Source organism: Cynocephalus volans, chromosome 4 (genome assembly GCF_027409185.1).
Source record: "Cynocephalus volans isolate mCynVol1 chromosome 4, mCynVol1.pri, whole genome shotgun sequence".
NCBI classification, from domain to species: domain Eukaryota; kingdom Metazoa; phylum Chordata; class Mammalia; order Dermoptera; family Cynocephalidae; genus Cynocephalus; species Cynocephalus volans.
The window spans coordinates 155250001-155275709 of NC_084463.1; the positions used below are offsets into that span (position 1 = coordinate 155250001).

A 25709-nucleotide genomic window follows, 5' to 3' on the forward strand; every position below is an offset into this window, starting at 1 on the left:
AGTGCCTGTTGTATGCCAGGCCTTGCAGTAGGTGCTGAGGTGTAGTGGTGACTGATATACATTCCTGGCCCTTAGGTAGATCATGGGCAGGTAAGGAGACACACAAGAAATAGTATGAATACCACTTTGTGACAGAAGCAACCACAGGAAGACCTTGTTGGCCAGACTGTGGGAGATGGGTGTGGGTGTGGGGGTCAGGGTTCCCAGAAGAAGTAATGCTTGAACTCAGGTCCCTCTTTAAGTCTAATCTAATTTCTTTAGATGCATGTGGAGTCTCTTAAGAAGAAAGGCAAGGATCCTAGATTTTCTCAACCACTCTCCAATTGCTGAGTGCTTCATCTATAAACCATCAAGAACATACAAAGCATGTGGGGGCATCGACAGGTGTATGGTACCTACCGACCACCACAATCAGGGATTTTTGACTTCTGTGTGCCTAGCATCTTTCTGGGCATCGTGTCAGGCTAATTTATTATACTAAGTCCTGGTCTTAAAGAGTAAATTGTCGTATGAGAAAACAAAGAAATGTATTATGTGAAAAGAGAACCCCCCTGCCTCCCCCATATCAAAGGTAGATAATGATAATGGAGAAACCAGTGATATATGAAATAGAGGTCAAAGACTTTCAACCCCCTTGGAGACAGATCTACGAGGACTAGAAATGACTTGGATCCACTGGTCTCTCTATGGCCAGCACCAGTAGGGACCGCTACTGAAATCAACCACCTGCGGCTCTAAAGGCCAGACTTTTTACTCTCTGTTCTATCTTGTGTCTTGCTTCTTCCTAAAGGGCCTGTCTTTGGCCTCCTTCCCCTCTGGAAGTTCCAGGAACTCTGCAGGATCAGAGTTCCTCGGGATAATGTTTTACTATAACCCGATCAGAAATATGGAGCTGTACTTCCCCCTTAAAGCTTAATTCATTCAACAAATATTTACTGAGCCCCTACTTTGTGCCAAGTGCTTTGGATCATAATCAAATCTTAACATACCAATTTGTCCCTCCATTGAGATTTCATCCTTCTTTAGTGATAGATTTCTTATTAGTCAGGATTCCTTCCTCCCCTGCTCTCCGTACCTGGGAGGATTCATTCTCTGGAGAGCTGTTTTGCTGTGAGCAGACGGAAAGCAGAGCTGAGACGAGAGTGACAGGGATTGAGTAGGGATTACAGATGCATCGGCTGGAGGCCAGAAAATGCTTGGATGAGAGAAGGGGATTAATTTTATTTTTATTCCTGTGAGTGTGGTGGGGGAGGTTGGGGGACTGGCAGTAGCTAAGGGAGAGGTGCTTGTCCATGTTGTCCTCTCCCCCTTCCAGTGCTTCCTCCCCGCCTTTTGTCCAAATTCCTACCCATCTTCCAAAACTCATTTTTACTGGTGATGCTCTCCGACTGCTATCTAGGACACTCTCCCTCTGTTCCAGCAGCTCACATGGGCTGCATTTTGCTTTGCAATGCAATACTTGTAATAAGTCAGTGGGGTTTTTGTTACCATGAAATGGGTTTGAAACCACCTTCCATTTGTTTTTTGAGGTGGGCTCTTTGTCTTCTAGGTCCTGTTGTCTTTAAGATCAATGATTCTAGTACTCGTCACCATATCAGTTACAATAACAATGATCATTTATTGAGCAGCTACTTACTATTGGACAGGAGTTGTGTTAGATAACTCACATGCTTTGTCTTTAATCCTCTCAACCCTGCAAAGCAAAGTGGTGTTATATATTATTCCCATTTTACAGGTGAGGGAACTGAGGCTCAGATTTGACTGAGATTGCATCTGGGAAGTAGTGGGATCAAGAATTGAACATGTCTATCTTTCTTCTTCATATCACCCTCTACTATATTTGCTCATCTCCCCCAGCTACACAGTATGTCCCTTGATGCAGTGGCAGATATGATATTCCTCTGGGGCTCTAGTGCCTAGCAGTCTGCATGGTAGGCGTGTATTAAACATGTCTGTTGGCTGATCAACAACATCTTGGCCCTTAAAATTTCTTATTTTATTCTTGTGACTTACTTTTCTTGTTCCATTCCCTGTGGGTTAGTGGGTTAGTGAAACTTTATCTGCCTGAAGTGGAACATTTAAATCAGGCAATCCATAAATTTGCTAATGTAGCCATAGGTCACTGTCCATCCCCAAGGATGTATAAGTTCCGAGGCTCCTAGGTGTAGCTAACCCCCAACTCAAGATGACACGGAGGGTTGCCCGTTGAGAAAGACAATGAAGAGAAGATGTGGATGCCACAGGGAAAATCTAGCTACCCCATTTTCCCTTGGTAAAATTCTACTCATCGCGTAGGCTCAGTTCGAGTGTCATCCCTGTAGGGAAGCATCCCAGGCCGACAGCATTGACCCTGCTTTCCCTGGGGCCCCCACAAACTCTTTATTTTCAGTGATATGTAAAAACAGCCACATGATATTGCAATTTCAGAAGCTGCCCGCCCTGTCAGGGCCTGTGCTCTGGGAGAGCACGGACCAGGCCTACCTTATTCTTTCCTTATCTTCCTTCCCAGCCCAAAGCCTGAAAAGTTGTAAACCAAACCACCCAGTGGATATTCTGCAAATGTATTTACCTTCAGATTCTGTATTTTCTGAGGGGCCTTATCTTCAGCCACCTTTATATTAGGCCCCTCTGCAACTTTCTTCCCCCACCACTGTCTCCACTGTCAGGTCAGCCTGCTTTCTGACATTGGGCCATTTCCATGGCAACATTCCCAGTCTCTGTCTGGAGGCTGAGAGAAGTTCAACCCCTACCTAAAGAGATTAGTGGAGCGTACACTGTCTGGTTTATGTTTGGGTGTCTGGGTTAGGGCAGTTTGTTATGGCATCAGGTTTTGGTTTTGTTTTTGTCTTGATATACAAATTTTAAGACTTACAATGCAAATTTTAAGAAATTTTAGACTACATTTAGATTTACAGAAAAGTTACAAAGATAGTAGAGCGTTCCTGTCTACCTCTCACCTGATTTGCTCCATTGTTAACATCTTACATTATTAATTCACACTTACTAAAACTGATACTGGTTCATTACTATTCACTAAATTCCAGATTTTGTTTGGATTTCACTAGATATTCCATTAATAACTAGGATCTAATCCAGGATACTACGTTGCATTATCATGTCTCCCTAGCTTCCTCTGGCCTGTGACAGTTTTTCAGTCTCTCCTTGTTTTTCATGACCTTGTCCATATGGCATCTGTTTTATAGTGGTCTGGAAGTGCATTTCCTGTGGCCAGTGCTGCATGCTCCAGCTGAGGTGGGGGTGGGGTAGCTGCTAAGAGGCATCAGTCCCTGATGGCTGAGAATAAAGGCTCTGCAGCCAGCTGCCCAGGCTCTCCTCCTAGCTCAGGCACTCGCTGTCTGCACAATCTTGGACAGATTACTTGCATCATTATGCTTTAGTTTTCTCAGCTGCAAGATGGGGAATGTCCCCAGAAAATGGGTGTAGGGATAAAATGCCACAGTAAATATAAAGCCTTAGAAACATCCTCAGCACATGTTGAGCATTCAGTGAATGTTACCTGTTTTAACTATTATTTAAGTACAGTAATCCCAGAATTCTGTAATCAGTAATGTTTTACTGCATGTAACCAAACATCTAGAAGAGAGGAGCTTGAATGTGCATGTCATAAAGAAATATTAAGTTTTACAATGATGAATAGGCTAATTACCCTAAACAGATCAACATATATTGTATACATATATTGAAATACAACTCTGTACTCCATAAATGTGTACAATCTATATATTTCCAGAAAAAAAAAAAAAAGACTGCGGGGGTTCAGATACAGTTCTACAATTGCTAAAAAAACCAAAAAACAAACAAAAACCACCCAGTATTTTAAAAGGACCATGGGGGAGAGGAGGGTTGTGGGAGAGAGGCTGAAAGGAAGGGAGGAGTAGATGAAGAAAGCCCTGAGCTCTCCGGCTGGAGGAAGAAGTATTCTTCTTCTTTAAGAATACCTTCTTGAATCTCCTCGAATGGGTCATGGGATGAGAGAGAAAGTAGGAAAAAGGTGTGGTTTTCTCACCCTGAATGGCCTTCCTGTAGATTTCCTGTGGCTAAATCCACTCAGTCTTCATAATTTCCCCAAGGAGTCACATCTGCAAACATTCTCCAATAGGCTTCCATCTTCCCCAGGCTCTCCCTTGAATTCAGGCGAGGCTGGGCACCCTGTCTTCTCCCGGGGGTAATAATTCCTCGTACTAGGTGCTGTCTTCACTCATCATGTAGTATTGTGATGACCTGTTTGCCTGTCTGTCCCCCATCTGAGACAATGAGATCCTGGAGAGCAGGGGATGGTGAGTCTGGTCTGTGTATCTCCAGCATCTGTAATATTACTTGGCACATATTAGATGCTCAATAAATGCTGTTGGATGAATGAATGAACAGATGAATCTGTTACTCTGCATAGCACCTGGTAGTGAGGAGGAGAATATTGTGGCTGTAATGGTTGGTTATAAAGACCCCGAGATCCTCTCTAAGTTCATGTAGTAGTGAACATTGGATGGGATCAAGCAGGGTTCCAGGCCTGGCTTTGTCCCTTATTAATGGTGTGATTCTGGATGAATTAACCGTTCTAATCACAGATGCCTCATGGGTGTAGATAACATCTACTCAGAGGTCCTCGCACCCCCCCTTTATTTTCCTCCTTCTTTCTTTGAGACTTTTCACTGCTTCTACTCTAGATCCAGCTCAGGTCTTGAGAAGCAGAAGCAGGTCGGAATTAACACGGCATGTGGGCATGGAACTCGATGACTTTTGTATTGAACAGACAGGTGCAAGTTCTTTTGAAACACACATAGATTAAGAAATATTGACCATTTATCAAGACACAAAGAAAATGTCAGATTCCACAGAATATAAGTCATATGGGCCACATTCCCTGACAATGATATAGTTAGAAAATAACAATACAAAAATAGTCCTCTCCAGATTTACTCACTTTGGAAATTTAAAAACATCTTTCTAAATAACTGTTAGGTTAAAAATAAATCAAAACAGAAATGACAAACTATTTAGAAATGAGTGATAGTGAGATGGTAGTAAATATTAAAATTTGTGAGAATGTGGCTGAAGCAGAATTCAGAGGGAGCTGTCTTTTTAAATGCATATAGTAGAAAAATGACAGATTTAAAATAAATGGAGTCGGGCCAGCCTGTGGCTCACCCGGGAGAGAGTGATGCTGATAACACCAAGGCCATGGGTTCGGATCCTGTATAGGGATGGCCGGTTAGCTCACTGGGTGCGCGTGGTGCTGACAACACCAAGTCAAGGGTTAAGATCCCCTTACTGGTCATCTTTAAAAAATAAATAAATAAATAAATTAAATGGAGTAAATTCCAGTGACTGTGAAATTCCCTCTTCCTGAGACACCTACTTTCACCTTCTAAGAATTGGCATTAGAGTTTCATCTTTACAGAAACTCTCTTTAGAGGAAACAAGGCCTGATTCTTTTCTTTAGATGGCAAAGTCTTGGGCATTTAATATGTGCCAGCATTGCTTTGGACATTTCACATGTAACAACTGATTTAATCCTCACAATGGTTCTCTGAGCAGATTATTCTTGTCATGTTACAGATGAGGAAGCTGAGGAACAGAGAGGTTAAGTAATTTGTTCAATATCACACAGCTACTAAGTGGCAGACCTGAGTTTTCAACTCAGGCAGTCAGAGGTATCTCTGTATCTCTACATATGTGTACATTCATAGGATTATATGCACTGGTATCTTTTTCATTTGTGTGTGTAGATTAATCCAACTCAGTTTTATGGCTGTTGTGGCATCCCCTGAAATAAGTGTATTACTGAGCCAGAGTGGGAAGGGCACCTTTGAGTAGTGTGTGGAGGGTAAGGGCAAGGGCCCTGGGCTCCCACACATCTGCTTTTGGTCCTAATGATGCCATTTATTAGCTGAATCACTTTGATGGATTATTTCACCTAAGTAAGCAGTTGCTTCATCTGTAGGCGAGAAAAGTAATATTTATACCTCATAAGATTGATGTAAGAACTAAATAATATATTTGAAACTACAAGAATGCTTGTAACACAATATACTCACACACATATTACCTACTGTTGTGGCAGAAAGCATGGAGGGGGTCCTCAGGGACTCTGGCTCTTGTCCAGCTGTCCACCAACTCACTGGTCTTTAGCTAATCTGATAATGAGTTTATTTACCTTTCAAATAGAGCTAATTCTTGCCACAAATTGTTCAGCTAGGACAGCATGTTGAAGGTAAAAGCACCAGGCCCACCTAAGTTATCATTATCTGTCTATTTCCTCTTGATTCATCCGACAGGGTGTTGGAGAAGGTGCAATTTAGGGAAATGGGGAAGGGTTCCCTCTGGGAGGTTTCGCTGGAAGAGAAAACACAGTTCAAGAGGGAGAACTGGGCATTGGAGAAGGGTCACCTGACTCTTTAAATGGAGAACAGAGAGCATTGAGTGCCTGCTGAGAGTCGGCACATTTACTCAGAATTTCTGGTTCTTTAAATTAAAGAAGAGGAACTGGAAAAACCAGGTGTTGGGCAGTGTGTGTGGGTGTGTGTGTATGTGCATGTATTTGTGCACTCTTGTGGGTATTGGTGTTTGTCTTTGGAAATCCACAGACCCTCAGCCTTCAGGGAGGCAGGTGGGGGAGTAGGCAGCAGGGACAAGAAAAGCCAGATGTCGTTGTCTCTTTGTATTAAATTTACTGGGGGAAAACCTTGGTTTATAAAGAAGAGTCTGTGTTTGTGGAGTGAACAGCTGTTTAAATGTGGAGAGGAGAAGGTGCAAGAATTTGTGCTCACCTGCTTGTGCCAGGGGGGCTCCTGCCCCACCAGCCCATAATCCTTTAATACCTGGCTGTGGGAAGTTAAGGACCAGATGTCTCTTCCGCTCTGTTATGATTCTTTCACCCAGAAACTCTTTCCTGGGAGCTCCCAGGCTTTCTATCTTGTCCTGGGACCCTCTACGTCTCCCTGGAGTCTGGCGCTGTGGCCAAGAGAGAGTCAGAGAGCTGGTCAATGGCATGCTCTTCATTTGGGATGACTTCCTTTTCTTTCTTTGTCCCTTTCTTCTGTCTTGCTGCTCGGATTTGTAAAAATCTATAGTGAAGTGCTGATGATTTAAACTTAGGTTGCAGCCGTGTTTTCCCTTGGAAAGGAGTGCAAGGCTCTCTTCTCTTTCTCTCCTTTCTATTTTGACAACAGGACTCTTTCTTAAAATGAAATCTTATATTCAATCCCAGTGCATAAAGCAGATGGAAGTGACACTATGCAGATTGAAGAGGGGGTGAGGCCCAGGAATCCCACCAGCTGGGCTCCCCACTTCCTGACTACCCTGGGTGGTTTCTGAGGCACATTTGAGGTATCCTGGGGTACCACAAAGCTGCGTTGGAAAACTAAGCTCCTTACTTAATGAGAAAACCGAGGCTTAATGGAGACAAGTGTTGTCCCCAAGGCCCACAGCTCCTCTCTCCCAGTCCAAGGTGCTTTCTGCAGGGCTGGGCTGCGCTTGACGATAGGCTGCTTTGAGCAGAGTGCAGCACAGTAAGAAGGGCTTAGGACAGACGACCTGAGCTTGAGCCCTGGCTCTGCAAATCAGTGTCCGGGAGACCTTGAATAACTTACCGTTTCTCTGACCTGCAGGTTCAACTATAAAATGTAGGTGGGATTCATTGTCATGGGGTACATAAAGCAGCTAGAGTGTTGTGGCCACCTAGCACCTAGTAGGGGTTCATAGGTGGCAAATATTTTTATCAAATATATGAGCTAATGAAGAGGGATCCCTGGTTAGACAGCCAAAAGATGATAGAGAAGGTAGTTGAGAGAAAGGCAGTGAGAATCGAGTGACAGAAATTGCAAGTTAAGAGGGTGGAGGTTGACTTCTGGGTCCCTGAACTCCTTCCACTCTGTCCAGTGAGGGGGTCCTAGCCCTGGCTGTCCTCTCTGAATTTGGGGGCACATTTGAGGGGTGAGGTCGGGGTGAGAGAGATCCCAGGTTGAAGCTCAGTGTTAAGTCGTTGACGATATCTCCTATCTCCTCGAGTGAGAGGCTTTGGGAGGCTGGGGCGGGGAGGAAGTGGGTGGTTGGGCTCGTGGTTCTCCCATACGCAACGTGGCTGGTATTGAAGCTACTGTAACGTTCCTATTACCACATGCTTTGATTCTTTGATAAAGATGCCGAAGTTCTCTTCTCAGCTAAGCTCAGTCATGTGGGCAGAGATAAAGGGCATCATGTGATTTCCTTGCTGTTGGGTCCCTGGTGCCTCTCGATCTGTAAGAGCACGCCTGTGTCGCAAGGGAGGAAACCCTTGCCCTGGGATCTGGTAGAGCCCATTCTGTGGGGAAGCCTGGTGGTAGTTCCAGTTTCATGTGACTCCAGATATGTGACGATGGCTTCTTCCTTGAATTTTCAGATCTGGACTAAACTTCATTGTTGTTATTACTTTATATTTTTGGAAGCAGCATGCTACAGTCGGAAAAACTCTGCAGGGGAAGATGGAAATCCAGAAACCTGGGTTCTATTCCTGTCTGTGTCTGTAACTCATTATTTGGTCATGGGCTTTGTTTTCTGCATCTCTAAGTGACGAGATTGTATGGTAAAATCTTCAAGGTTGCATTCAGTTCAAAAAGTCTTATTTTTTCCCCCTTTCCTCTTTAAAGATACTCAGATCCAGGTTAAAGCTATAGAGAAGTTGTCTTGGCTAGATCTTACATATGGTTAGTTTATTGAGTTCTCACTATAAGCTATATACTGAATAAGCAACTTAAAAGTATTATCATATTTAATCCTCACAATAGCCCTGGCAGACAATGTATATTTTTTATAGAGGAAGGAGGCAGGGAAGAGGGGGTGGCTTTTGCAGGGATTCTCTCTCTTGCTGTGAACCTGGGAGTAAATTTTGGCAGTGCTGGTTGGCATGCAGCCACATTGCATGTGACAGGCAGATTCAGTCAATTGACACCTACTTAATTTTTATGTACCCAGCTCTGTACCAGGAGCCCTGGAGCTACTAAGTCTCATGAGATACTATTTCTGAGCTCAAGTTGCATAAAATTGAGCTTGGAAGTTGATATTGCAGCTTATAAAACTATTAGGTAACAATGAAGTAAGGAAAGTTTTGTGAGGAAATGGGGCTGACCTAGGCCTTGAAGGTTGAGTTTAGATAGCAGAGGAAGGCAGGAGACATTCTAGTTATGTGGATATTGGTGGGGGGGGGGGGGGGGGGAAATAATAGGAAGTCCTGGAGCAGGAATAAACATAAAGTGTGCAGAAGACAATGAGGAGATGAAGTTGATGGGAGCAGAAAGTGCCTGGTATAGAGTGGGGGAAATATGACTCTGCAGCATACGTATGGCCAGCTTACAAAGGACCCTGACAGACAGGCTGAGCACTTTGACTTTACACAGTGTGTGATAGGGAGCCATCCTTTACTGGGAAAAAGGGATGTCATGGAATTGGAGCAGAGAATTTATCAGGTGGGCAGGAGGCTACTGCAATGGTACTGAGCCTACTACTGAAGCAAGGTCCAGCAATGCGCTGTCATTCCCTTGTCACAGATGAGGAAACTGAGTCTCAGAGATGTTAAATCATCTGTTGAAGGCTTAGTGACTAGCATATTGTGGAGCCAGGTATAGATAGAACCCTGGTCATCCTGATGCCATAGAACCGATCTTATTGACTTAGGCTTCTGTGTGAGGACTTCCTGTGGAGGAGGACAGGAAGGAGAAGAATGACGATGACTCATTGTGGTGATGGTGAAACTGACATTTATTAGGCACTGGTATGTGCCCAGCATTGTGCATGAAGCTTTCCATATGTGACTTCTTCCAATCCCCATAAAAGTTGCAAAGTATGTGATGGTATTACCATTTACAATCAAAAAAGTCAGAGAGGTACAAGATTTGATTGAGGTCTCACAGCCAGTAATTGGTAACAGGTTTGGACCTACACTGTGGGTATACTGAAGGCTTCTCTTTTCCCAGTTTGCACATTCTCTCACTGAAGGTGGACCAGGCTGCTCAAAGCCAAGAGGTAGCCATCTGAGACATGGGGAATCCTGCACAAATTCCAGGGGTCCCAAAAACTTATATCATGATGGAGAGCTAGGGTGCCAGCCTCCCATGCTCCAGGACACAGGTGTTCCCAGCCTCCAGAAACTTCCCTTAATCCATTCTGTATTAGAGTGTTTCCATTGCTTACAAATGAATACCTGAAACTGGGTAATGGTTAAAGAAAATGAAATTTATTTCTTACAATTTCAGAGGCTGGAAAGTCCAGGGAACACATCTGGTAAGGGCCTTCTGGGTGGTGGCTGTCTGCAGCAACACAGGGTGTCACATGGTGAGAATGGCTTGAGCAAGAGTGAGAGCTAACCCACTCGCTCACCCTTCTTATGAAGCCATGGATCAATCCATTCATGAAGGCACAGTCCTCACAATCTAATCTTAAAGGCCCCACCTTGAAATACCATAACTGGATTTCCCACCATCCTAGCACTGTTACAGTGGGGGTCAAGCTTCAGTGAGTTTGTGGGGGACATTGAGTCCACAGCACATTCCACGATGGTAACCTCTTTCCACTTTCCTAGCATGTGTGCTTGTTTGAAGATTCAATTGACTGTGTGTGGGGGTGTATGTGTGTGTACACAGCATACTTGTGGTCTCTCCCCTCAGTGTGGGTCTCCAGACGACCTCTGAAGAAAGCATACTCTATCTTTTTTGTAGCTGGCCTGTATGGGGATCTTGACCTTGGTGTTATAACACCACACTCTAACCAACTGAGCTAACCAGCCAGCCCTGAAGAAAGGACTCTCTTAACAAAATCTTATTAACTCACCTTCCTACAGGAAGACTAGGTCCCTGTATTCTGGCAAGGGATGTGGAGATCTTGAGAGGGGAATCTCTATGGGGCCTGCTAAGAGGCCTGATGTTGACTATACTTAAGGGAATATTTTGTCTCAAATTTTAGAAACCAATGAGTGAATCAGGCTGCTGGTCTCTGTGGAAGCTAGTTATTTATTCAGCTAAAATTGGCTAAATTTCTGTTATATGCATAGTATATGGTAATTACTCAGCAAGTATGTGGAATAAATTAATGACAAGTATGGTGCTAAGTTGTTTTTTAAATTAATTATTTTATTGTAACATAGTTGATTGTACATATCTGTGGGGTACATAATTGAATATCAATACCTATGTACAATATGTGATGCTCAAATCAGGATAATTAGTATATTCAACATTATACAATGCAACCATTTCTCGTGGCCCTTTACCAGTTCCTCCCTTCCCTCCCTTCTTCCTTCCTCTTTCTCACCTCTGGTAACCTCAGTTCTCTTCTCTTCTTTTTTTCTTTTTCTTTTTTTTTCTGGTTAAGAATTTAGTTTAATTCACTTAAATGAAGGACCTAAAAGTGTGTCGTTTATTGACCTTGTTGAAGTTCTGATTTTAAATGCAGATATGCAAACACATTAAAAAGTAGCATAAAGAAATGATCCAGACATCAGTATAAAACTTATGATGTTATTTCTACTTCAGAACTTAGTTTAATTCACTGAAATAAAGTATCTGAAAGTGCATTTCTTTTTTACCTTGCTGAAATTTTAATTTATTATTTTATTTTATTATTGATTATACATATTCATGGGCACAGTGCTGACCGTTAGCACCTGTTCCCAAGAAGTGATGGTCAGATCAATACAATCAGCATGCCCATTACCTCAAATTGCAGTTGTTCCCTATGTCTCCCATCCAATCTCTACTCAACACCCCCCCAACAACCCCCCAGGAAACCCTAGGTCTGTTCTCTCCCTCTTCAAGTCCTACGCACCACTGTGCTCTTTCCTTCCTTCCTTCTTTCTCTCTTAGCTCCCATTTATAAGTGAGGGCATGCAGTATTTTTCCCTCTGTGCCTGGCTTATTTCACTCAACATAAAATTCTCCAGTCTTATCCAAATTGCTCAACCATATTCATATTGAATGAATGGTAGAATTTCATTCTTTTTTATGACTGAGTAGTACTCCATTGTGTATATATACCAGTTTCCTTATCCAGTCTACCGTTAATGGACACTTAGGTTGGTTCCATATCTTGGCTATTGTAAATAGAGCTGCAATGAACATGGGAGTGTAGGTATCCCTTCAATGTGATGATTTCCATTCCTTTGGGTATATACACAGAAGTGGAATAGCTGGATTGTATGGTAGTTCTATCTGTAGTTGTTTGATGAATTTTGGAATTGGATTGTTCTTGTTTTTCTAGTTCTTTGAGGTGTGGTGATAGGTTGTTTATTTGAAATCTTTCTATTCTTTTGATGTGTTTATTGCAATAAATTCTCCCTTTAGTGCTGCTTCTGCAGTGTCCCACAGGTTTTAGTATGATGTGTCTTTATTTTTATTAGGTTCAAGAAATTTTTTGATTTTCTGTTTAATTTCTTCTTGGACCCATAGATCATTCAGGAGCATGTTGTTTAATTTCCATGTGTTTGTTTAGTTTCCAGAGTTTCACTTGTTATTGATTTCTAGTTTAATCCATTGTGGTCTGAGAAGATACTTGAAATGATTTCAATTTTTAAGAATTTGTTGAGGCTTGGTTTGTGATGTAACCTGTGGTCTATCTTGGAGAACGTTTCATGCACTAAGGAGAAGAATATATGTGCTGTGGTTGTTGGATGAAATGTTCTTTAGACATCTGCTAGGTCCAATTGGTCTAAGGTGTATTTTAAATCCTGTGTTTCCTTGTTGTTTTGTTGCCTACATGATCTGTCCAATGTTGAGAGAGGGGTGTTCAGGTCCCCAACTATTATCATTTTGGGGTCTATTTCCTTAGGTCTAATAGTGTTTGATTTATATATATGGGTGCTCTGATGTTGGGAGCATATATATTTATGCTTATTATTTCTTCTTGCTGGATAGATCCCTTTATCGTAATATAATGGCCTTCTTTGTCTCTTTTCATTTATTTTTTAAAGTTTTTTTTCTTTGTCTCTTTTTATAGTTTTTGGTTTAAAGTCTACTTTATCCCATATAAGAATAGCTACTCCTGCTCGTTTTTGATTTCCATTTGTGTGGTATATCTTTTTCCATCTATTCACTTCTGGTCTGTGTGTGTGTCTTTACAGGTGAGGTGAATCTCATAGATAACATGCAGTTGAGTCTAGCTTTTTAATCCAATCAGCCAGTCTGTGTCTTTTGAGTGGGCATTTAATCTGTTTACAATCAGGGTTGTTACCAAAAGGTATTTTCTTACTTCTGGCATTTTATCAAATTTCATTTGGATGTTTTAAGTATCTTTTGTTTCCTTCTTTTCCTTTTATTGTTTGTCTTTGGTGTTTTTGGAAGTGGTAAGATACAGTTTCTTTCTATTTCTCATTTTCATTTTTGTTCTACCAGTGGGTTTTGTTTTTTCTTGTGTATTTGTAGTAGTGATTATCGTTTTTTGGATTCCAGATGCAGGACTCCCTTGAAAATTTCTTGTAAGGCTGGTTATGTGGCGGTGAACTCTCATAGTTTTTGTTTGTCTGGGAAATATACTATTTCTCTCTCATTTGTTAAGGATAGCCTTGCTGGGTATAGTATTCTTGGCTGGAGTTTTTTTCTTTTAGTATTTTGAATGTGTCATCCCATTGTCTTCTGGCCTATAGAATTTCTTTTGAGAAGTCTGCTGTTAGTCTGCTGGAAACTCCCTTATAGGTGACTTGACACTTTTCCCTTGCTGTTTTTAGCAGTCTTTCTTTGTCTTTGAGTTTGGCCACTTTGACTATAATGTGCCTTTGAGAGGATCTTTTTGGATTGAATCTGTTTGGGGATATTTCAGCCTCCTGAATCTGAAGGTCCATGTCTCTTGCTATATCTGGGAAGTTTTCTGCTATTATTTCATTGAATATGTTCTCAATGCCTTTTCATTTCTGCTCCCCTGAAGGAATACCCATGATTTGGATGCTTATGTGATTAAGGTATCTGCTGTCTTTCTTAGATTTTCTTAATTTTTTATAATTCTTTTTTTATTTTTTAGTCCACCTGAGTTATTTCAAAGAGAGTATCTTCAAGATAAGAAATTCTTTCTTCTGCTTGCTCTAGCCTACTACTTAAGCTCTCAGTTGTCTTTTATTTTGTTGAATCACTCTTTCAGTTACATGAGTTCTGCTACATCCTTTTTTAAACTATTAATCTCTTTGTAAATTTCTCCCTTCATATCCTGGATAGTTTTGCTCAGTTCATTGTGTCATTAACTGTGTTTTCTTGTATCTGATTGAGTTTCCTTAAGATTTTTTACTCAGATTTCCTTTTCAGTCAATTCAAGGGTTTTCTGCTCTATGGGTCAAGTACTTGAGAGTTATTGAATTCCTTTGGTGGATCATATTTTCTTGTTTTTTTGCATTTCTAGTATCTCTGTGTTGATGTCTGGTCATCTGGTAGAGCAATTGCTGCTTCTGTTACTCTCCTTTCTTGGACTCCACTGGTGACCCTCCTTGTGACAGTGCAGTTGAGTGGTCAGTGGTTTGCCTGCACAGCAGAAGTGGCTGCTATGGTAGCAAGTCACCCTTGCAGAAGCAGTGGTTGTGGAGGTAGCTTTGGCGGGCTGGCTGCATGACAGTGGTGGCCTCAGTGGCGGCAGGCGGCTCACACAACAATGGTGGCTGCCTGGCAGTGCCAGTGGTGGCAGCAGCTATAGCAGTGGTGGTTGCAGTATCCACCTGCTTGGGTGTGGTGTTCACAGCAGCAGCCCATGCAGCTGCAACGTCTGCAGTTGGCAGTGGGGTTACTTTGCAGTGGCAGCAGTGACATTGCTGCCTGCCACTGCCTTCCTTGCATCTGTGCTGTCCTTGGCAACCTCATGGGGATAGCAGCAGCACTGGTGGCTGTAGCTGCCTGCCTTGCATCTGTGGTGTTCACAGTGGCAGTGGGGTTTCCTTGTGGGGGGCAGCAGTGGTGCTGGCTACTGTAACTGCCTCACTTACATCTGTAATGTCTGCATGGCAGCAGAGTTAGCTCATGGAAGTGGCAGGGACACTGGTGGCTGCAACTGCCTCCCCCACATCTGCAGTGTCCTTGGCTACAGTGGTGTTATCTTGTGGTGGCTGCATCTGCCTCTCTTCCATCTGTGGTGTCCTTGGCAGTGTCCACCATGGCAGCAGGGTTATCTCATGACAGCAGCAGTGCTGGTGGCTGCAGCTGTCTTCTTCATGTCTGCAGTGTCCTTGGTGGCAGTGGGGTTGTCTCACAATGGTGGCGATGGCAGCAGTGGCTGCATCTGCCTTCCTCGTGTCTGCAGAGTCTGTGGCTGCAGTCACAGGCCACCTGCAGACTGCTGCTCTGTGGGGAGCTGCTCTGCTATTGGCAATGGTTCTCGGACCGGACAATGGATCCAGCAACTGTGGCGGCAGTGGCAGTGGGCCCGTTTCCATCTTCTTCTGTGGGAGGAATTCACCCTGGGCACCTCCAGTCCGCCATCATCCTGGAAGTCCTTTGGTGCTCAGTTTTAATTACAAGTGGCAAAAGCCAATTCTGGCTAAATGAACAAAAGATATGTATTATAAATGTTCAGCTCATGGAAAGAATGATGGGGAGGATCTGGAGAGCCTGCCTGAAGCCAAGGTGTAGCTCAGGAAGGATAGGAACAAGGGCAGTTCTGGGAATTTTGTGGACATTTCTGTTGGGTGCTGCCATTGGTTGACTTGGCTCTATTCACTTCAGACTCTGGGGCATAGCTTCACAAAGGAAGGTGTTCTGGGCAGACACACACACACAAACACCCCACACAAAGTATCTACTCTGACAAATATATGAGGTGACCTGAACCCCCAGGAGTTTATAGTCAGTGGGGAAAGATAGGTAACTAAAGGGATAATCAATAGTAGGCTATGATGGTTGCTATGGAAGGTTTGTACAAAGTGCAGTGGGACCTTAGGGAGTTTTAAATTTTGCACGGGGGAAGCATGTGTCAGGTAAGGTACACAAAGTTTGTCTGATCCGAGTTTTAAAGGCTAAGTAAAAATTTGCCAGTTTGACAAATGTCTTTTGCGAAGAAGCCCTTGTGTCACATTACAGTGATATGAAAGAATGACATGTCCAGGAAACGCAGGGAGTTTTAAGTGTGTGGTCTAGAGAGTGTATCATAGAGGGAGAAATGTGGGTGCAGCTGGATCTTAGAGAGTCCCGTGTGCTCTATTAGGTCATGGGACTATTAATCCTAAACGTGCTGTCATTGCAAGACTTTAGGTGGCAGAGGGACATGATCAATTCTAAGTTTTAGGAAGGTGATTGTGGAGGCTGTAGCAGTGCTCTCAAATTCAACTCCCTTGAGAACTTTTTGGAGGTTCTAGCAGCAGAGCACAGTTACTCGTATACACTTGACTGAAGAACGGTCCTTTCCGCTATCAGGAAAGTTCGTCCACTTCAACTGACTGAATAGCTTTGAGAAGGATGCACATGGAGCAGTTAGGGAGGAAGGGAACACCCACCTAGCCAACCACATCAGCCAAATCAACCCTGGCGACCAATGGGTAACAGATGTCCCAGCCAGATCACCCTTAAATCCTCAACTCCCCTGAATGTGGCTAAGCTTGGGATGCTGAATGCTCCAGACCAGCCAGAGAATCAGATGATGGGTGTGCCAGTCAAGAGACTCCCCAGATGGCTGGAGAGCCCCAGATATCCATAAGAATTCCCAATAACTCCTGCTGCTGCAGATTCAGGGGGATCGTGCTGGGTGAAGAAAAGAGGCCCCTGGTGGCTCTCATTGCCTGTGGAGTCCTGAGTGTTTGAGAAGGATATCTAGGCTGAGAAGGCCATAGGCCACTGAAGGTTGTGAAGAAGCAGGTGTAGGAGGTTTACCACCTGCCCCACCTCCACCCTCAACAACCCATTCTCCCTCTGTTCTTAGAAATTGGCAGTGTGTAGTGCAGCAGTGGTCTGGGGAGGGGCAGGTCAGGCCCCCGATGCTGGGTGGGAATGGAATCAGTTCCTTTAGATAGCCATTTTGTGATTTTGCAGAGGAAGTTGAATGAGATTGAGAAGACTTGGGTCCCCAGAGGTTGCTGGGGGGCGGGGGAGAGCTTCCTCTTCCTCATAAACATGAGCTCTCTGAGTGAGAGTAACACAGTCTTGTTTCTTTTGAAAACAGGAAAATCTTTACTCCTACTGGGAGGATTTGAAGCTCATGTTCTGGAGGAATTGTGTCTAAAAGCTGTAGAACACTGTGGAGAAAGGGTTAGGAATGTGGAGTCCAGATCTAACAGATGGGTTAGAATCTGCCTGTGCGATTCTGTGCCAAGTTACTCAACGTCCCCAAGTTTAGGTTCATCAAGTGGAGTAATTATAGTAAGGTCACCACTACTACCACCACCACCAGCAGCAGCAGATCCAAAACCTAGCATTTACTGAGCACTTAACAGCGTGCCAGGCACCATACAAAAGTGTATGATATGTATTATCTCATTTATTCTTTAAACACCCTAGTAAGTAGGTAGTGTTAATATCAGCACTAACAGATGGGGAAACCTAGGCATAGCAGGATTAGTAACTTGCTCATCTCTCCCTTCCTTCCCCTTAACTCCCCTGCAAAAAGTCAGTAGGTGGTAGAGCTAGGATTTAATTGCAGACACTGTCACCAGAATTTGATACATCATACAGCTGTTATGAGTTTTAAAAGGAATTATGTAAAGTGCTCAATATAGCTCCTGGTACACAGTAAGCATTCTATAGTGTTAGCTATTTATTGTTTTTATCTCACTCTGCTCCTTTTTGTCTCTTGCAGAAGCAGCTGACACAGGATGATGACACTGATGAGGTGGAGATTGCTATTGACAACACAGCTTTCATGGATGAGTTCTTTTCTGAGGTAGTTAACCTTGCTGTATGCTTTTGTGAATGTACATAAGGAAACACAGCTTCCTTAAGAAAAATAAAAAACCTCAGATTTTTCAAGGGTGGCAGAGGAAGGTCAGTCTTTTGCTGGGGTGGGACGGCTGGACGAAGAAGTTACAACGAGATTTTGTTTTCAGTACAGATGCTCCTCGACTTATTATGGGGTTATGTCCTGATCAACCCACTGTAAGTTGAAAGTATCGTAAGTTGAAAATGCATTTAATAAACTTAACCTACCCAACATCATAGCTTAGCCTCGCCTGCCTTAAACATGCTCAGAACACTTACGTCAGCCTACAACTGGGCAAAATCATCTAACACAAAGCCTATTTTATAATAAAGTGTTGACTGTCTCTTGTAATTTACTGAATACTGTACAGAAAGTGAAAAACAGAGTGGTTGTGTGGGTACTGGAAATAGGGTTTCTACTGAATGTGTATCGCTTTTGCACCAAGTTGAAAAAATGTTAAGTCGAATCGTTGTAAGTTAGAGACCATCTGTACTTACTTGGAAGGATCTGGATTTTTAATTCTATTAAGAAAGTCAGAAGAGGGTAAATTGTACGTAATTGGAGAGAGGCTTTTATTTTTATTTTTTAATTAATTTATTTTTTAAGTTTTCAAACTTTTTAAAATTAATTTTTTTTTTACTACCTGCCTCTCCCCTCCCCTTTCCCAGAAAAGAGGCTTTTAAAGTCTTATGTAATATGACCACATTTTAATGGTATTCTTTCTTGCCTAAAGTATATAATTTAAGTACAGGATCGACCACAGGGTTACAGATGCAAGTGTAAAAAGCATTGCATCTTTAGGCATGTGATTTAGATAGATCAAATTTGTTGTCTCCAAAAATTCTGATAGTCCCTTTGACTTAATTCTGGTGGTAACTGAGAAACCACGAAACCACCAGTTTATTTTTGTAAAGTTCAACGGGGCAAAAATGGGTTGCCTATAGGTCTATAGATTCACATACTCTTTGATCTGTAAGGTCCTTGTTGGAACAGTGCTACTGTAGGCAGTGAGAGGTGGGAAGCTTGTGGATCCTGGACAGAAACACAGGCTTTGGAGCCAGATAAACTTGGGTTCAAATGTCAGTGCTGCTTCTGACCAGCTGTTCATTTTGTGAACGTTCCTTAACATGCTGAGCCTTGGGCTTCCTTTTCTGTAAATTGGGATTGATAATATAATTCCTCCTAGGGATATTATAAGAATTAAATGGGATAATGTTTGTGAAACAATCAGAGTAGCATCAGGCATATATGTGCTTAATAAATGATATACTTAAAAAATATATCCAGAGACCTCACTGTTGCTGAAGCTTCTGACATCCTATTATGGTTTCTTTATTTGAATTTTTTATTTCCCTGGAAAGAAAACAGGAGGCATTGTATTCTTTTTGCAGGGGGAATGTGGGTGCTTCCGGTCCTTTAGATTATGAATGTGGAAAGATGACCCTCCGGTTCTTCTCCAAATGGAGTGGAAAGGGACTTGAAGGTTCACGCCCATTTATCTGTTACAGTAATAAATGAGTTTAAGAGCAAACTTGAGCATGTGCTGACGTGACTGGGAAGTTGGATATAAATGCTCCACCAGTCCCCACCCTCTTCCTGGGTGGGTCTGTCCTTTTGGTCAAGGAGTCATAGTGAGATCAGACAACACTTGGGTTTTGTAAATTTAGTGTTATTTCAGGTGTAGATTGTGCAAGGATAATAAATGGCCTTCTGTTCAGTGGTGGGAGTGGACTTAAGGAGATGTTTGAAGTCATTGAAGCGTGTCCCTACTGTCTTGACTTGGAGAAACACATACATTAAAGAGCTTCTTTCCTAAAATAAGGACTCTTCTTCAACAACCTTGTTATCCCTCTTCTCCTAAACCAGTAAGAGGGCCCCTGAGAGGCAGTATTTCTTGTGAGGTGGGAAGATGGTGGGCTTTGGCCTGCTAGACATGGCTCGAGTCCATCCTCAAGCACTTCATGGCAGCATGACCTTGGTCAACTTATCTAACCTGTCTGAGATTTAAATTCCTGCTCTGGAAATTGGGAATGTTACTTACCTTTCAAAGCTGTTGTAAGGATCATATGAGATCACACATCTGGAAAGCATTATCTAGACAGAAAAGTGCTCGATGGATAATAGCTATTTTTGAAGAGGACCTTTGGAGACTTAACAAGACCCCCAGGGCTGCTTTATTTCTTATTGCTTTCTTTTGTTAAATGCTTTTCTATCATTTGGGAAACCCCCCACAAAACCCTAACATTTAAAGTGGAGAAGGGGACATCATGGTGAGATGGAAGGAGCAGGGTCTTTGAAAGTAAATTCCATTTCTGCCTCTAACTGTGTGATCTTGGTCACATTCCTTAACCTCTCCAAGTCTCAGTGGGGTTATCTGTGAAATGGAGAGGAAAATATTCCCCTCATGGATGTGTTGGGGATTAAAGGAGCTAACACTCAGAAGGTGCTTAGTGTGGGTTAGGCAGTGTCACTCTCCTCCTTCCTTATCTGACAGAGCACAGAGAGGATGAACTCTGGGGGAGTGAACAGGGGCAAGAGGGACAATTGTGTCAGCTCTGGTCCCATAGGCACTGCTCTAAATCTCAGCTTTGCCTACTACCAGTGATATAACTTTGGAAAAGTTGTTTAACTACTCTAAACCTCAGTTTCCTCTAAAATAGGAACAGTGCTACTACCCGCTGGTTATTGTGAATATAAAATGAGAAAGTATATGGATGCACCTAGCACAGTGCCTGACTATAGTAAATATGTGTTCAGTAAATCACCTTCTGCCCCTGCATGTACTTATGAGTAAGTAGACCCACAAAATTGGTTTTATAGAATGTGGTCTGGAAATATTCTTGAAATTGGACTAAAGCGCATTTCAGATAATAGGGATTTGGGGAAATTAAGGGGTATCCTTCTCTATGGGACTGGGGAACATACCCAGTACACCCTGCAGGATATAGCTGAGTAGATTTCTTGGGAAAACACTCTTGTGATAAACTTGCTTTTTGGACTGGTTGTAGCAGGTCACCCTCAGCTATTTGCCAAGAACTGATCATGGGAATCACAGCTTGGTCATGGAGGCATTTGCAAGGTGCAGACAAAGTCACAGGACCAGGGTGTTTTCAGAATGTGATTTGCACTGTAAAATTTGAATGGCTTCTCCAGCTTCTCTGTTGTTAGAGAAAAGAATTGGCTCTTGGGTTTTCAGGCCACCTTGGCTGATCAAGCCAGAACCTGGTAAATAATAAACCCCTTTTGTCTAATTTGCAGTTATCTATCTTTTCCTTGGTCTGTTTGCTCAGGTGGCAGAGAAAGCAAAGTTTCAGAGGAAACAGACCTACCTTAGGAGGCAGAAACATTAGGGGTTTGTAATTGTATATTCATTCATTCATTTATCAAGGTATATGAGTGCTACTCTCCTCTAGAAAGCATGTTAGGGGCTGGGGATACAATATTCTATGTGACAGGGTCCTTGCCCTCTGGTGTCTCTTTATCTGGTAAGGTTAGAGAAAATTTTTTAAAATTTTCTTATAAGAATAGAAATGTCAACAAGGTACTGTGGGAGCATGAAAGAGGAAGCATTGCATTAAATTAAATTCCGCCTGGAGGAAGAGAGGGAGGAAGATGAGGGAAAGCTTCCATTATTCTTAACTAGATTTGCACATGAGAATCACTTGGGAGCTTTTTTTTTTTTTCCTGCACATACTGTGATGGGGAACCTTTGAGTATTTTATGCAAGGAAGTGATGGGATCAGAGTATGTTTTAGGAAAATCATTCTGATGACAGTTTTTAGAGGGTGGGAAAGACCAGAGATGGAAAGACCAGCAAGTTGGCTGATACAACAGCCCTGGGGAAAAAGGATGGGGGCTTTGACCTGAATCTGTGGCCCTGAGTAGTAGCGTAGGGATGCTTTTGACTAACTGGCTTGATCAGTAAAGATATGTAATTATTTCACATATGAGAAGTTTGGAGTTAGGGGTGGTACAGTGATTTAGAGGTGTTGGGGTTCTAGGTCAGCATCTCTGTGGTCCTCTTGGCTTTTCCTGTAAGGATTGAGTGACAGAGTCTGTTGATCTACTGCTGTATAACCAATTGCTCCAATATTTGGTGGTGTGAAACCACCATTTTGTTATGCTGACAGATTCTGTAGGTTAGGAATTTGGACAGGGTACAGAGGGGATGGATTATCTCTGCTTGATGATTTCTGGGGCTTTCACTGGGGAGGCTAGCATCTTACAGAGACATCTTTATTCTAATGCCTGGTATTTGAAGGAAAATCTCAGAAGAGCCTGAAAACTGGAACACCTACACTTGGCTTCTTTCTGTGCCTTGGGATTCTTTCTGCATGGCCCACTAAGGGCTGTTGGACTTGTTACATGGAGGCTCATGGCTGCAAGGCAAGTGTTTAGCGTGTGGAAGTCATAGAGCACATCACTTCTACTGTGATCTATTATCGAAGCAGTCACAAGCCTGCCAGATTCAACAGAGCAGGTCATAGATCCCACCTCCCAGTGGGAGGAGATTAAAGAATTTGTGCCGAACACTGCAGAGTCTCAGCTGCATTTGGCATCTCCCTGTTCCAGCATCATAAGCAGTAAGTAAGGGAGCAGCTAGAAAAGTCCAAAAATCCTTTTATCGGGACAGAAAACTACCTAAATCCTCCAAGCTGATTTCCCCTGTGGTCCACTGGCTGGTGCCGAGTCACATGGTGTCTGGCTACTGCAAGGCTAAGGCTAAGGCTGATGTCGCATATCCTGCTCACGGCAACTGGGTCACCAACACTTCACACACCAGGCTGGGTCACCAGACCCCTTCACACAGTATATAATCTAGGTAACCGGCCACATGGTCCTTGGAAGCTGCAGGTCTGGAAAAACATGGCTGTGCAGGGTGGGCGCCCAAGGCAGTAAACACCAGCCAAAGTGGCGCCCCCTTGCAGGTGTACTTACTCCACCCACAAACACAATGCTTACTGAACCACCCTGAACTGGCTCCTAGGTGAGGGGAGCCTAACCAAATGGTTCCATTTTCCCAACAACCTACCCATTCAGGGTCCCTTCCCATAGATCTACATGTCCAGAATCTTCCACAACGTTCCCTTAGCGAGGATAAGTGACCCTTACATTTACATAACCTATTGTCCATTCAATATGCCCTAAGGCTTGAAGTTGTGTCCTTTTAACTGTTAGCCGCATATGTCCAGTTAGTAGTCACCATGGAGGTGTGATCCTCCATGCAAATCCTGCAGTCATACCGATGGGCGGTTCAGCAGGCCAACACGTTGATCACATGACTCTGGTGCAATGCCTGCAGCCAGAACACTGCGGGTGAAAAGACAGAAGTGTTATTGGTACCAGTAGGGGAAGTTCTCTCCCCTCTGGTAAGATACATGCCAGTGTGCCATCCTGAGAAAGGATGGTTGCAGGAGTAGGTATCTTACCTGGCTTATGATACCATACTTTATCTGCTAACACTGTTGGATCTGTAGGTTCTACGTGTAACAGTATAAGGGAACTCATAATTGGCCATAATGATAATACAAATGTGCCCTTTGAAATAGAGCGCTCATCTTTTCCAGGCCATGTCACCTTTACTCGAGGAGGCCAGGTAATTGTCACCCAAGGTGAAACTTGCAAGCCTTCTTCTAATCCTTTTCCCCAAGACTCTATTGAACCTACCCAGTATATATGGGGGGCTTTTATTCTCCAAGGCCATTCCCATTGTATTGTCTCTCCCTGTTGCAAACAGGTTGGTGCTGGTAAGAGAATATTTCCATTCTTGCCATATCCTGGCTTCAAAAGCTTATCTTTAGTAGTGATTTGCAGCTGTAATAGGTGCTACAGCGTTATGCAACAGAGCTTCCACTGGAGAGGGTCTGCCCTTGCGGGGTCTCTATTTAGAATTCTGTCAGCCATAGTCACTGTGCCCACCCCTTCAGGGATGGGGGTTGGGTAGATAGCCTTAGTCCCTTTTTTAAAAGGCCGTTGTACTGTTCAATCATTCCTGCTGCCTGGAGATGATATGGCACATGTAACTTCCACTGAATGAACAACTGGGAGGCCCACCTCTGAACCCCATGTCCAGTAAAGTGGGTTCCATTATCACTTTCTATAACTATAGGCCGACCATACATAGCTGTAAGGCTATTCAATGCCTTCACAGTGTTTACCTGGTCTGGGGCCTTACAAGACCATACAAACAAAAGACCAGTAGGTGTATCAACAGCTGTGAAGATATATCTGAAATTCTCTGACCTTGGCAGTGGTCCAACAAAGTCCACTTGCCATCGAGTCAGGGGCACCATTCCTTGAGTTATTTGCCCATCTGTATGGGGCATCTGCCAGGGGTGTGGACTCTCTTGAGCACACACTGGACAAGCACGGCAAGCATTCACTACATCTTCCCATTTTATAGGCAGGGCCCATCTTTGAGCCGCCATCTACATGGTTTACTGCCAGCATGCTGCATTCGTCGATGTAACCACTGCGCTACATCAGTAGCTGGGGCTCTCTCCAGCCATCTTACCTTAGCCAAGGCATTGGCTTAATCATTTCCTGGACTGGCTAAGGGGAAGTGTCCTGTGACATGGAAAAAAGTTACTTCTTTCTCATGCCCCAGTTCCCATAACTCTTGCCACATGGCTTGTTCCCACAGGGGACAGTGGTCTACCATCCACCACTGATACTTCCAAGTAGAAATCCAAAGGGTTAAACCTTTGTGCACAGCCCAGCTGTCAGTACAGATAGTTCATGGGGTCCAGGCTCATTCTTTATCACCATCTATACTGCTCTCAATTCAGCCCATTGACTGCTTTGCCCTGTGCCATTTTCATACCACATGGTATCTGTTAAGGGCTGGACAGTAACCGCTGTCCGTGATGCTGAAAGTCCCATGCTAGAGCCATCTGTATACCAAGGTTGCTCTGTGATAGGTCGCTGTTCCTCATGGAAAGGTGTAGCCTACACCTCCACGGGTAATGGTTGTGTCAAAGTTTCCTCCACAACCTCTACTGGGCCTAGCACGGTTTGCAACTCTTTGGACAGAGGACTCATTGACACAGTGCTCCTTTGTTCTATATATGCTCCCCATTTAGACAAAGTGGGAGTCTGAGCTACACCCATTTTAGGGTTGGTTTCCCATGTGCACAGCCAACCTATTATGGGTTATGTCGTCCTTACTAGGACTTTGGCAGTTCCTGTGATAGCTTCAGTGGCTATCAAGGCAGAATACACAGCTGCTAACTGCTTTTCTCTTAGGGCATAGCACACTTCAGCACCCTTCCAGAGCTGAGACCAGAATCCTACAGGTGTGCAGAATTGGTCTTATCTCTGCCACAAACCCCATCCTAACCCCTCCTGGGTTATATGTACGTCTAACTCAAATGACTTAGTGGGGTTGGCCACTTGTAAAGCCTGTATTTGCTGTATTGACCTTTTCGTAGCCCGATAAGCTTGTTCTACTTCCTCAGTCCAATCCCAGGGGGCTCCTTTCTTTATTAATGCATATAGTAGGCATACCATTTGGGCCATATAGGGAACAAAAGCTCTCCAATACCTCAAAAGTCCGAAATAGGTCTATAGCTGAGCTACTGTTGTGGGTCAAGGGTATGCCTGTATCTTATCTATAATAGCTTCTGGGATGACCCTCGTCTCACCCGACCAGACCACTCCCAGGAATCTGACTGACAGCACAGGTCCTTGCACTTTGGCTGTGTTCATGGCCCACCCACATAGTTCCAAATGACTTAGCAGCGTTGGAACTGCCTGGGTTAAATCTGCAGGAGAATTGGAGGTTAGTAGCACGTCATCAATGTAGTGAAACATTGTAACCATGCTGGGCCTAGTCCACTTGGCTAGGG

The 25709-nt window shown here is 43.4% G+C and overlaps 1 protein-coding gene across 4 annotated transcripts in view; it reads left to right on the forward strand.

Annotated features, from left to right (window-relative positions):
- The window catches only part of STX3 (syntaxin 3), a 54708-nt gene that overhangs the window by 3416 nt on the left and 25583 nt on the right, over positions 1 to 25709 (forward strand). For all 4 annotated transcript variants that reach the window (XR_010023437.1, XM_063095929.1, XM_063095928.1 and 1 more), the window contains exon 2: positions 17743 to 17826. Coding sequence is in view for 3 of the 4 variants with exons in the window: in XM_063095929.1 (XP_062951999.1) it covers positions 17743 to 17826 (84 nt within the window). In the remaining variant the exon portion in view is untranslated. The remainder of the gene's footprint in view (positions 1 to 17742; positions 17827 to 25709) is intronic.